The sequence below is a fragment of the Heterodontus francisci genome, chromosome 46, assembly GCF_036365525.1.
Source record: "Heterodontus francisci isolate sHetFra1 chromosome 46, sHetFra1.hap1, whole genome shotgun sequence".
NCBI lineage: Eukaryota > Metazoa > Chordata > Chondrichthyes > Heterodontiformes > Heterodontidae > Heterodontus > Heterodontus francisci.
Window position 1 is genome coordinate 15,354,759 of NC_090416.1, and position 12,604 is coordinate 15,367,362.

The window sequence follows — 12,604 nt, forward strand, 5'->3', positions numbered from 1 at the left end:
GCATAGACGTACAGTAATTGGGTAGACGTTTCAGAGGGGAGCTCACCCAGAGGGTGGTGGGGATCTGGAACCCGGTGCCTGAAAGGGTGGTAGAGGCAGAAACCCTCGTGACATTTTAAAGGTACTCGGGGAGACATTTGAAGTGCCAGAATCTCCGGTTCTACTGAGAGTAAGTGCTGGAAAGTGGGGTTAGATTGGATAGCTGTTCCTTGGCTGACCTCTTTCTGTGCCATTACATTTCGTGTGTCTGTATAACCGGTTTGCATGTCCAAATACCCATCTGTACGTGTGTGTTAGTACGTAGCTGTGTCTATGTCTACATGATAGAGTGACCCAGCACAAAAGGAGTCCATTCGGCCCATCCTGCCTGTGCTGTCTCTTTGAAAGTGCTGTCCGATTTAGTCCCACTTCCCCCTCCTTGCTCTCTCGCGAGCAAATGGAGGCTTTAAAAGTCGGCAGAGCGTCCAAACCAGGATGTTCCCAATTTCCTTTCCATATGGCGGTCACATTCCCTCTGTCTCCAGTTTGAAATTATATTCACGTTTCTGTGCAGATGTGGAAGCTACCCTGTGCCTTTAAATTTGTTGCCCTTCTTTCTCCCTTTCTCACTCTCTCTCTCTCTCTCTCTCCCTGCGGAGTGTATGATGCAAACTTGACTCGCCTGACACATTCCTTCGCTCGTTGAGGAGAGAGGAGAGAGAGAGAGAGAGAGAGAGAAAACAAGATTTTGGCAGCTGAACTAGAGTTGCAGCAAACATTTCGCGTCAACTTCAGATGAATTGCAAATCTTGGGAAAGGACACATGCCGAAGATGATTAGAATAGTGAGAAGGGAGATGAACTGAGGACAGAACTGCTATCCTACACAATCTTGAACAGGTTTGGAATGAAAAATAATTCATTTGTTGGGGAGCTGGGGTAATTTGATCAGTGTTATGACCACTTTTGCCTGATTCGGTACAGATCATGCTTTTCGCACACAGAATTGCCTGGCAGTTTATTTATGGCACTGTGTTTCCAGTTGCAGTTGAATTGGGGAATCTGTGTTGTAAACTTGGCTCTGTCTTAACTCACTCCTTACAAACGGCGCAAGCTCTGCATTCCTATAGTACTGACCCTCCAAATGTGCGGCACTCCCTCAGTACTGACCCTCTGACAGTGCGGCGCTCCCTCGGTTTTGACCCTCCGACAGTGCGGCGCTCCCTCGGTACTCACCCTCCGACAGTGCGGCGCTCCCTCAGTACTGACCCTCCAACAGTGCGGCGCTCCCTCGGTACTGACCCTCCGACAGTGCAGCGCTCCCTCGGTACTGACCCTCCGACAGTGCAGCACTCCCTCAGTACCGACCCTCCGACAGTGCGGCGCTCCCTCAGTACTGACCCTCCAACAGTGCGGCGCTCCCTCAGTACTGACCCTCCGACAGTGCAGCGCTCCCTCAGTACTGACCCTCCGACAGTGCAGCACTCCCTCAGTACCGACCCTCCAACAGTGCAGCACTCCCTCAGTATTGCACTGGGTGTGTCGGTCTGGATTTTGTGGGACTCAAACCCACAATCTCCTAACTCAGAGGTGAGAATGTTACGCACTGAGATATGGCTGGCACTGACAGCTCCTCTGCCCTCCTGAGGGCACTGGCTGGGGTTTGGGTGCCGAGGCACTGGCTCTCGAGGATGGTGAGGGTGGCGGAGCGAAGAGGAAGACAAAATGCCTCTATTCCTGCTCCGATAACTTGCCCCATTAACCGCCTTCCACGTGTGAGAGGTGCACGACCCTGGGCACTGTCATCGTCTCCCTCAGGATGTCTGCAGCTATCAAACTGTTGACGCGTGAGCCTGCACGGTTCAGTGTCAATGGGATATTCGACTGCACGGTGCATCACTAAATCAGTTGGCTTGATGATGAATGGCAAACGCTGGCTGATTTCCGACCCTCTCCCCTGCCTCTCGTAGGGGTTGTGGGATATCAGATTGCCCATCATTTCCTGGGCAGCAGGGATTGAGAAAGGGTCTCGGCTTCTGCTGGGATCTGCAGCACCTGATATCTTAACTCTAACCCTGTGCTGGTACAATGGTTGAAGGTCCCTCCAGGCCCCTTTCCCCTTCCTCTCCCCTCCGCCCCCCCCCCCCCCCGAGGTCTGAGGCCTCGTCTGCCCCCTCTCAGGTGGATGTAAAAGATCCCACAGTCACTGTTGGAAGAAGAGCAGGGCGGCGGGGGGGGGGGGGGGGGCGGTGGGGAGTTCTCCCCGGTGTCTTGGGGCCAATATTTATCCCTCGATTGGCGCCCCAAAGCAAACTGGCCGGGAGTTTGTCCCATTTGCTGTCTGCGCACAAAATGGCCACCACTCAAAATGGCCACCACTCTAGACAGCGTGATAACAGTGAGTGCACACTTTGAAGTCATGAGTTGCACGTGAATGCCTCTGAGAGAGACACACCACATCAGATAAATACATGTGTCTCTTCTTAAAACATGGCTGCACGCTTAAAGCCAGCAAACTGCAGGTGTGCACTTCCCACCCCCACCCCACCCCGACCTCTGAACTGTCGCCAGGTCTGCTCGCTTGTGGCCAAAGCTTATCCCCTGCCTCCACGTGAAGGTGTGGATTGGGAGAGATCCTCCTTAACTATTGCCAGCCGAGTTCGTTCCTGTCATTCCGCATCCTGCCCAGTCAGGACTGTAAGCGGGGCCTAGCGGAGTGGGCAAGGGAGGGCCCCAGGCCTTCACAAGGCCTAGTGTTCATCCGCAGCCCCCCCGCCCCCCTCGTGTCTCATTGGACTCACTGCTGTGATGCAGCAACAATATCCTGCAATCACGTAGCAACTCCAACCTCCCAAGGCACGTTAACAGGAGCTTTATCAGACCAGAGGCCCGGTCAACGAGGTGGATCTGAAGCAGCCCGGAGAGTATCCAGCTCTGTTAAAGGGTGTGTGCAACTCAGTGAGAGAGAGAGAGAGAGACTGAAGAGTAGAGGGAGGAGAGAGAGAGAGGTGGGAGGGATTGGGAAGGCGACGGAGGGGGGGGGGGTGGAGAAGAGGAAGGGAGGGCGGACCTATGATGCCCCACATGGCTGAATAGCATGGGCGACTCGCAAGAGGCTGGGTTCCGTTGGAAAGAATGTGCAGAGTGTGGGAGGGAGGACTGGAGCCTGGGAGACCGAAACCCAGCAAGACTCGGGGCCTTCGAGCCGCCTGGGGGTTGGATTACAACAAGGCGGGTGGACGGAGTTTAGATCAAATTGTCTGGCAGAACAGGTTCGAGGCCCGGAATGTTCCCCGGTCCGGCAGCACCTCAATTTTAAAATTCGCGTCCTCGTTTCCAAATCCCTCCATGCACCCCTCCCTATCTCTGTAACCTGCTCCAGCCCCGACAACCCTCCTAAATCTCTGCGCTCCTCCAATTCCAGCCTCTTGCCCATCCCCCGATTCCCATCGCTCCACCATTGGCGGCCGTGCCTTCAGCTGCCTGGGGGTCCTAAGCTCTGGAATTCCCTCCCTAAACCTCTCCGTCTCTCCTCCTTTAAGACCAACGGCATGTCCTAATATCTTCTTATGTGGCTAAGTGCTGATTTTTGTTTGATAATATCACTGTGAGATGCTTTATTACGTTAAAGACGCAAATTCTTGTGCACCTTAAGGTCCCACCCACTAACTGTCCGTACTTTTCCCGCATTTCCTTCCAGGCAGTGGGCCACACTCGGAAGGGGGACCCTACCCAATGATGCCACCGCCCGCAGGGAGGGCCTGGCTGAGGCTGGCAGTCGTGTGGCTGGAGATCACCCTGGCGACGGCTCAGAGCGGGTGCCGGGTGTCCGGGCCGCGGGTGGATTGCAAGGGCCTCCACCTGCTCCAAGTGCCGTCTGACCTGCCCGCTGGCACGGAGGACCTGGACCTGTCCTACAACAAGATCACCGCCATCCGGACTTGGGACTTGGCCAAGCTGGCGAGATTGCGGGTGCTGAACCTGCGATACAACAACATCTCCTGGCTCGAGGAAGGGTCCTTTGCCTCCAACCCTCAACTGGAAGAACTGGACCTCTTCAACAACTCCCTCCGAGCCATCCCCGACTCGTTGCTGCGGCCAGCGCTGGGCCTCCGACGCCTGGAAATCTCCAACAACCTCTACCTGTCCGCCACGCTAAGCGACACCTTCGCCACGCTCCGCAGCCTCCGCGACTTCTCGATGGGGGGCGACCTCATCCGGGCCCTGCGCAGTGACGACCTGCGCCCGCTGCGGGGCACCCCGCTCAGGAGGTTCGCCCTGAAGACCGGCTCCAGCCTGGCGCGGTACGAGCCCGGCGCCCTGGCGCAGCTGAGGTGCCAGGAGGTGTGGACGGACATCGGGGTGGACCATCGGCCGTCCCTCCTGCCCGCCATGCTGGCCGACCTCGTCAAGACCCCGGTCCGCTCGCTGCGTCTCCGCAAGCTCTTCGAGTTCACCTACTACGCAGGCACGGAGGACCTCTTCGAGGGCCTGAGGGAGTCCACGATCCAAAACCTCACCTTCTTCCGCGGGAAGTTCAACGAACACCTCCTGGGCTCCATCCTGCGGAACCTGGAAGGCTCGGCCGTGCGCAACCTGACACTGGAGGCCATTGACTTTGCCCGTTCCATCAACAAGACCCAGTCCGTGCACAGCATCACCAACCTGGCACTGGACTACTTTGCCCTCAAGGAGATAAGCAACCCCGAAGTTCTGAGGTTCAACCAGGAATTCACGTGGTTCAACAAAGTCCACATGTTGGTGATTAATGGCGTCAACTTTAACTACATCCCCTGCGATGCATGGGTTGAGATGAAGATCACTCGGGTCATTGACATCTCCCGCAACGAGCTGCAGGAAGGCTACATCTACAACAGGAGGTGCCAGTATAAGGGGACAATGATGCACTTGGAGGAGTTCCTACTTAACACCAACCACATCACCAGCCTCTGCGACATGGCTCTGCTCACTGTCGAGTGGACCCACCTGGGCACCATCGACCTGAGCGCCAACAGGATCTGGGGCTGCGAGGGGCCCTGCCCCTGGTGCCCATCCCTGTCCAATCTCGTCCTGCACCACAACCCCCTGACCCCCGCCATCTTCCCCTGCCTGCCCGTCACCCTCCGCCACCTGGACCTCTCCCACTCGCAGCTGGAGCGGCTGGACGTGGCTTACTTCGCCCGGGCCTCCAACCTCAGCCGCCTGCTGCTGAGCGGCAACCGCATCAAGTTCATCCCCCCGGACTGGCGCGCCCCCGGCCTGCGCAGCCTGGCGCTGGACGGCAACTCCTTCGGCGTGATCAACCAGGGCTCCTTCAGCCGCATGCCCCAGCTCGCCACCCTGCAGGCCAACAACAACCCGTACCACTGCACCTGCGAGCTGTACCGCTTCGTGCGGGGGGGCCCGGGAGGCGGGCGCCCCCAGGCTGCTCGGTTGGCCCTCCGACTACATCTGCTACCACCCGGAGCGCCTCCTCGACACCCGGCTGGCGGACTTCACCCCCGGGCGGCTGGAGTGCAACGTCGGCCTGGTGGTGGCCATCTCAGTCGCCACCACCGCCCTGGTGGTCATCGCCGTCATGCTGCTGTGCTGGCGCTACGACCTCCCCTGGTACCTGGGCGCCACCTGGAAGATTATCCGGGCCAGGTACCGGGCCCGGGCCCCCGAGCAGGCGGCCTCCTACACCTACCACGCCTTCATCTCCTACAGCCACTGCGACGCGGGCTGGGTGAGGGAGCATCTCGTGCAGCGGCTGGAGAGCTCCGAGCCGCCTTACCGGGTCTGCATTCACGAGCGGGACTTCACGCCGGGCAAGTGGATCATCGACAACATCATCGAGAACATCGAGGGCAGCCGCAAAGTCATTTTCGTCCTCTCCCGGAGCTTCGTCGACAGTGAGTGGTGCAACTACGAGCTGTACTTCGCCCACCAGCGTGCCATTGTCCGCTCCTTCCACGACGTGGTACTGGTGCTGATGGAGTCCATCGACCCCGACTCCCTCCCCAGCAAGTTCTGCAAGCTCCGCAAGATGCTGGACACCAAGACCTACCTGGAGTGGCCGGCCGAAGCCAGCAGGCAGCCCTTCTTCTGGGTCCAGCTCAGGAACGTGCTGGGCAAGGCCTCCTCCCAGGGACCCGCGGCAGGGGGTGACGGCCTGCCCGAAGACAACGCCAGGTGAAAGGACGCCGCAGTCGCCAACTGGCACCCAGCCCCGCTCCAAGTTGTCAAACCCGTGCACTATTCATCAAGTATTGGACAGCCAATAAGCTGCAAGTGGGGGTCAGGGGGAGGGTCAAAGGTGGACTGGACGCCAACCTCCAAGGTCAACCCTTTGCCTTGTCGGGAGGAATTGGATTGACTTGAAGAACTGAGGCCAACATTGGTCCAAACTGACCTCCTACCTCTCAACAAACATGGGCAAGGCCAGGGCGGGGGAACCTCTACTGACCCAAGCTCGTCTCCTCAGCGCGTTCAAACACGGGCATCCTTCCTTTAATCAAGAGGCGACCATTGCCCTTTCATTGAGGCCTCTTGGGTTGAGACTTGGATAACCACCTCCAATTTGGGCCCCTTTGCTCACATAAAGCCTCCTCCATTCCTACTGGAATGGTCAACTCCCATGTTAAGTTCAACACTCCTTGTGTCCCGATATGCAAATTATCCTCCCTCCCTCCCCCCCCCCCCCCCCCGCTCCCATTTCCAGGCCACCTCTTCAGGCCCTGCCTCTGGTAAAATTGGCACCCTCGGCAAATCAGCAACTACAATTTGCATTTACATAGCGTCCTTAACATTACAAACATCCCAAGGCGCTTCAAACCAAATTTGACCCCCGAGCCACATCAGGAGATATCAGGGACGGGCGACCAGCTCGGTCTCAGAGGTCGGTTTTAAGGAGCGTCTTAAAGGAGGAGAGAGAGGCGGAGAGGTTTAGGGAGGGAATTCCAGAGCTTAGGGCCCCCAGGCAGCTAAAGGCACGGCCGCCAATGGTGGAGCGATGGGAATCGGGGGGGGGGGGGGGATGCTGAAGAGGGCAGAATTGGGGGAGTGCGAAGAGCTCGGAAGGTTGTAAGGGCCGGAGGAGGTGAGAGAGGTCAGGAGGGAGCGAGGCCGAGGAGGGACCTGTACAAGCTGAAGGTGGAAAGGCCGGAGGGCGGGGGAGGGGAGGAGCATCGGGGCGAGTTCGCGCCCGGGAGGTAACAAAGGCACGGATGAGGGATGTCAGCAGCAGATGAGCAGAGGCAGAGTCCGGACATGTTATGGAGGGTGGAAGTAGGCGGTCCTGGTGATGGGAGCAGATATTCAGCTGCAAGGGCATCACAACCAAGCCCAGTCGCGCCATTAGCCAACATCCGCCATGGGGGACTGGCTGGTTTCTGTCCTCTCTTAACCAGAGATGCTGAGGGACAGTGTAGCCAGTGCTAACCCATAGCCAGTCCCCAACCTGCCTCTTCCCAATTATACTCCAACCCAACCCTTGGTGTAATGTAGTCTGCTGATTGCACTGGGATTTCACGGGATGCTGACAAGCCTGGTGGAAAAGTTACAAACTCTACAACCTAGAAGGTCGACTACCGACTACCTCAATGAGCAATCTAAAATATTCTGGGACTCCCCTCAGGTTGAGCCATCTGGCAGTCGAATCCAGCCGTGTGCAAGCAGAGGTTGGAGCAGAAATGTCTTCCATTACTTTCAGATGGAATAAAAGCCACATTCCTACCATTTGGAGCAAAGGGTCCGGGAACAGAATCAAAACCCTGGAGGTGGTCAGGAGACTGGGGGAGAGGGATCGTAGGTTGGGGGAAAGAGAGGGATCGAAGGTTGGGGGGGTGGGGGAGAGAGATCGTAGGTTGGGGGGGGGGGGGGGAAGAGGGATCGTAGGTTGGGGGGGGGAGAGGGATCGTAGGTTGGGGGGGGGGAGAGGGATCGTAGGTTGGGGGGGGGAGAGGGATCGTAGGTTGGGGGGGGGGAGGGATCGTAGGTTGGGTGGGGGAGAGGGATCGTAGGTGGGGGGGGGAGAGGGATCGTAGGTTGGGGGGGGGGGGGAGAGGGATCTTAGGTTGTGGAGGTTGGGGGGGAGAGGGATCGTAGGTTGTGGGGGGGGAGAGGGATCGTAGGTTGGGGGGGGAGAGGGATCTTAGGTTGGGGGGGGAGAGGGATCGGAGGTTGGGGGGGGGAGAGGGATCGGAGGTTGGGGGGGGGAGAGGGATCGGAGGTTGGGGGGGGGGAGAGGGATCGGAGGTTGGGGGGGGGAGAGGGATCGGAGGTTGGGGGGGGGAGAGGGATCGGAGGTTGGGGGGGGAGAGGGATCGGAGGTTGGGGGGGGAGAGGGATCGGAGGTTGGGGGGGAGAGGGATCGGAGGTTGGGGGGGGAGAGGGATCGGAGGTTGGGGGGGAGAGGGATCGGAGGTTGGGGGGAAGAGGGATCGGAGGTTGGGGGGGAGAGGGATCGGAGGTTGGGGGGGAGAGGGATCGGAGGTTGGGGGGGAGAGGGATCGGAGGTTGGGGGGGAGAGGGATCGGAGGTTGGGGGGGAGAGGGATCGGAGGTTGGGGGGGGAGAGGGATCGGAGGTTGGGGGGGGAGAGGGATCGGAGGTTGGGGGGGGAGAGGGATCGGAGGTTGGGGGGGGGAGAGGGATCGGAGGTTGGGGGGGGGAGAGGGATCGGAGGTTGGGGGGGAGAGGGATCGGAGGTTGGGGGGGGAGAGGGATCGGAGGTTGGGGGGGGGAGAGGGATCGGAGGTTGGGGGGGGGAGAGGGATCGGAGGTTGGGGGGGGAGAGGGATCGGAGGTTGGGGGGGGGAGAGGGATCGGAGGTTGGGGGGGGAGAGGGATCGGAGGTTGGGGGGGGAGAGGGATCGGAGGTTGGGGGGGGAGAGGGATCGGAGGTTGGGGGGGGAGAGGGATCGGAGGTTGGGGGGGGAGAGGGATCGGAGGTTGGGGGGGGAGAGGGATCGGAGGTTGGGGGGGGAGAGGGATCGGAGGTTGGGGGGGGAGAGGGATCGGAGGTTGGGGGGGGAGAGGGATCGGAGGTTGGGGGGAGAGGGATCGGAGGTTGGGGGGAGAGGGATCGGAGGTTGGGGGGGAGAGGGATCGGAGGTTGGGGGGGGAGAGGGATCGGAGGTTGGGGGGGGAGAGGGATCGGAGGTTGGGGGGAGAGGGATCGGAGGTTGGGGGGGAGAGGGATCGGAGGTTGGGGGGGGAGAGGGATCGGAGGTTGGGGGGGGAGAGGGATCGGAGGTTGGGGGGGAGAGGGATCGGAGGTTGGGGGGGAGAGGGATCGGAGGTTGGGGGGGGAGAGGGATCGGAGGTTGGGGGGGAGAGGGATCGGAGGTTGGGGGGGGGGGGGGGAGAGGGATCGGAGGTTGGGGGGGGGGGAGAGGGATCGGAGGTTGGGGGGGGGGGGGGAGAGGGATCGGAGGTTGGGGGGGGGGGGAGAGGGATCGGAGGTTGGGGGGGGGGGGAGAGGGATCGGAGGTTGGGGGGGGGGGGAGAGGGATCGGAGGTTGGGGGGGGGGGAGAGGGATCGGAGGTTGTGGGGGGGGGGGAAGAGGGATCGTAGGTTGGGGGGGGGAGAGGGATCGTAGGTTGGGAGGGGGAGAGGGATCGTAGGTTGGGAGGGGGAGAGGGATCGTAGGTTGGGAGGGGGAGAGGGATCGTAGGTTGGGGGGGGGGAGAGGGATCGCAGGTTGGGGGGGGGGGGGGGAGAGGGATCGCAGGTTGTGGGGGGGGGAGAGGGATCGCAGGTTGTGGGGGGGGGGGAGAGGGATCGCAGGTTGGGGGGGGGGGGAGAGAGGGATCGCAGGTTGGGGGGCGAGGGATCGTAGGATGGGGGGGCGAGGGATCGTAGGATGGGGGGGCGAGGGATCGTAGGATGGGGGGGCGAGGGATCGTAGGATGGGGGGGCGAGGGATCGTAGGATGGGGGGGCGAGGGATCGTAGGATGGGGGGGCGAGGGATCGTAGGATGGGGGGGCGAGGGATCGTAGGATGGGGGGGCGAGAGGGATCGTAGGATGGGGGGGCGAGAGGGATCGTAGGATGGGGGGGCGAGAGGGATCGTAGGATGGGGGGGGGAGAGGGATCGTAGGATGGGGGGGGGGAGAGGGATCGTAGGATGGGGGGGGGGAGAGGGATCGTAGGATGGGGGGGGGAGAGGGATCGTAGGATGGGGGGGGAGAGGGATCGTAGGATGGGGGGGGGGAGAGGGATCGTAGGATGGGGGGGGGAGAGGGATCGTAGGTTGGGAGGGGGGAGAGGGATCGTAGGTTGGGGGGGGGGGAGAGGGATCGTAGGTTGGGGGGGGGAGAGGGATCGTAGGTTGGGGGGGGGAGAGAGGGATCGTAGGTTGGGGGGGAGCGGGATCTTAGGTTGGGGGAGGGGAGAGGGATCGAAGGTAAGGGGGCGAGGGATCGTAAGTTGGGGGGGTGGGGGAGAGGGATCGTAGGTAGGGGGAGAGAGGGATCGTAGGTTGGGGGGGGGTGGAGAGGGATCGTAGGTTGGGGGGGGAGAGGGATCGTAGGTTGGGGGGGGAGAGAGGGATCGGAGGTTGGGGGTGGGGGGAGAGGGATCGTAGGTTGGGGGGGGGAGAGATCGTAGGTTGTGGGGGGAGGGATCGTAGGTTGTGGGGGGAGGGATCGTAGGTTGTGGGGGGAGGGATCGTAGGTTGTGGGGGGAGGGATCGTAGGTTGTGGGGGGGAGGGATCGTAGGTTGTGGGGGGGAGGGATCGTAGGTTGTGGGGGGAGGGATCGTAGGTTGGGGGGGCGAGGGATCGTAGGTTGGGGGGGCGAGGGATCGTAGGTTGGGGGGGCGAGGGATCGTAGGTTGGGGGGGCGAGGGATCGTAGGTTGGGGGGGCGAGGGATCGTAGGTTGGGGGGGCGAGGGATCGTAGGTTGGGGGGGCGAGGGATCGTAGGTTGGAGGGGGGCGAGGGATCGTAGGTTGGGGGGGCGAGGGATCGTAGGTTGGGGGGGGCGAGGGATCGTAGGTTGGGGGGGGGGAGAGGGATCTTAGGTTGGGGGGGGGGAGAGGGATCTTAGGTTGGGGGGGGGGGGGAGAGGGATCGCAGGTTGGTGTGGGGGGGAAGAGGGATCGCAGGTTGGGGGGGGGGAGAGGGATCATAGGTTGGGGGGGGAGAGGGATCGTAGGTTGGGGGGGGGAGAGGGATCGTAGGTGTGGGGGGGGGAGAGGGATCGTAGGTTGGGGGGGGGGGAGAGGGATCGTAGGTTGGGGGGGGGGGGGGGGAGAGGGATCATAGGTTGGGGAGAGAGGGATCGTAGGTTGGGGGAGGAGTGTCGGGAGTCTTGGATAGGTTCACAGAGAGTGGAATGCCTTTGCCAAACCCTGCGTTTGTTTGTTTACTGATGTTGACTGCTCCGGTATTTCCAAAACTGTGAATAAGGAATACATTTCTACAGGAAGGACCATCACCCTGTGATTGGCTGAAATGATTTGCACTCCCCGGGGTCCATGCCTGGCACCTGTACTGACTGACTAACTAACTGACTGACTGAGGCACAGGAGCAAGCAGATAAACTCATTGCAACCACCCATCTCACACTGCTAACACAGGCAACGGGTACGTGAATAAGTGAGGAATGAAATGTTTATTCCTGTAGCACCTGTCACAGCCTCAGGCAGTGTAGTCACTGTTGTAAGGTAGCAAACACAGCAATTTGTACAGAGGAAGATGCCACAAACAGCAAAGTGATAACGACCCCAATTGTCTATTATTTTAATGCCTTTGGATGTGGAATAAATATTGACACCAGAGATACCTCTCCCCTGTTCTTCTAATAATAGTGTGTGTGAATAAAGGAGTTAGATATCAATAAAAATCCCCAGTTATGTTCAAAACAATAGCTGATATTATTCCGCAGGATGACATATGGTGATGCACAGATTATTGAAGACATTAAGGGTGGAGGAGACACCGAGAGCACTCCAGTGAAAGATACTCCGTGACTGCGTGACATGGTGATTTTGCTGTAACGCCACTTGCTGGCGGGAGGCTATGACTGCAGCGTGACATGTTTACATAAGGACTTCCCATTCGCAAGGAGCATCTTGGAAAATCAGGAAAGAGGGGATATGGGGAATTAATTGTGCCTGTGTGCCCTGCTTATTCAGAGGGACAGGTGGGGATATTCTGCCCCTTTCCTCCTGCTAGCCCCTCCATCTGCTCCTTCTCGAACCTGAACAGATGCCACCTTTCAGATTTTGTCAGGTCGACAGCCCCTTTTGCAATGTAGAAGTCAATGCTCGGCTTATTCTCCTCATAGACAACAAAGTTCAGCCGGGAGCACTTGTTCTGTAACGCAATCTGGGAGAAAACATGGAATGTAAATATCTCGTGTATGTGTTTTCAACAGTGTCCAGTGGATTCAGCATCAGAATTATCAACATGTCACTAAATCTCCCCCTACACTGTCCCCATCAAACACTCCCAGGACAGGTACAGTACGGGGATTGGCTGGTCAATTTGCAGCACTTCCTGCCAGCAATCAGGGGGAGCAGCTGCACCTGTGCTGCAGCAACTGGAGAGAGAGACTGGAGAAAGGTGAATACAGAGTGGAGGGAAACCATCAAGGAAGGCTGCAATTTTTCTGGAGAGGTGGGTGTCAGGGCACCT

At 59.6% G+C, this 12,604-nt stretch overlaps 1 protein-coding gene across 1 annotated transcript in view; it reads left to right on the top strand.

Moving 5' to 3' along the window:
* Positions 1-675: 675 nt before the first annotated feature.
* Positions 676-12,604, top strand: part of tlr18 (toll-like receptor 18) — a 21,572-nt gene continuing 9,643 nt past the window's right edge. The window contains 4 exon segments of the mRNA XM_068022720.1: positions 676-878; positions 3,679-5,375; positions 5,377-6,152; positions 7,467-7,639. Coding sequence (XP_067878821.1) covers positions 3,714-5,375; positions 5,377-6,152; positions 7,467-7,639 — 2,611 coding nt within the window. The 5' untranslated portion in view covers positions 676-878; positions 3,679-3,713.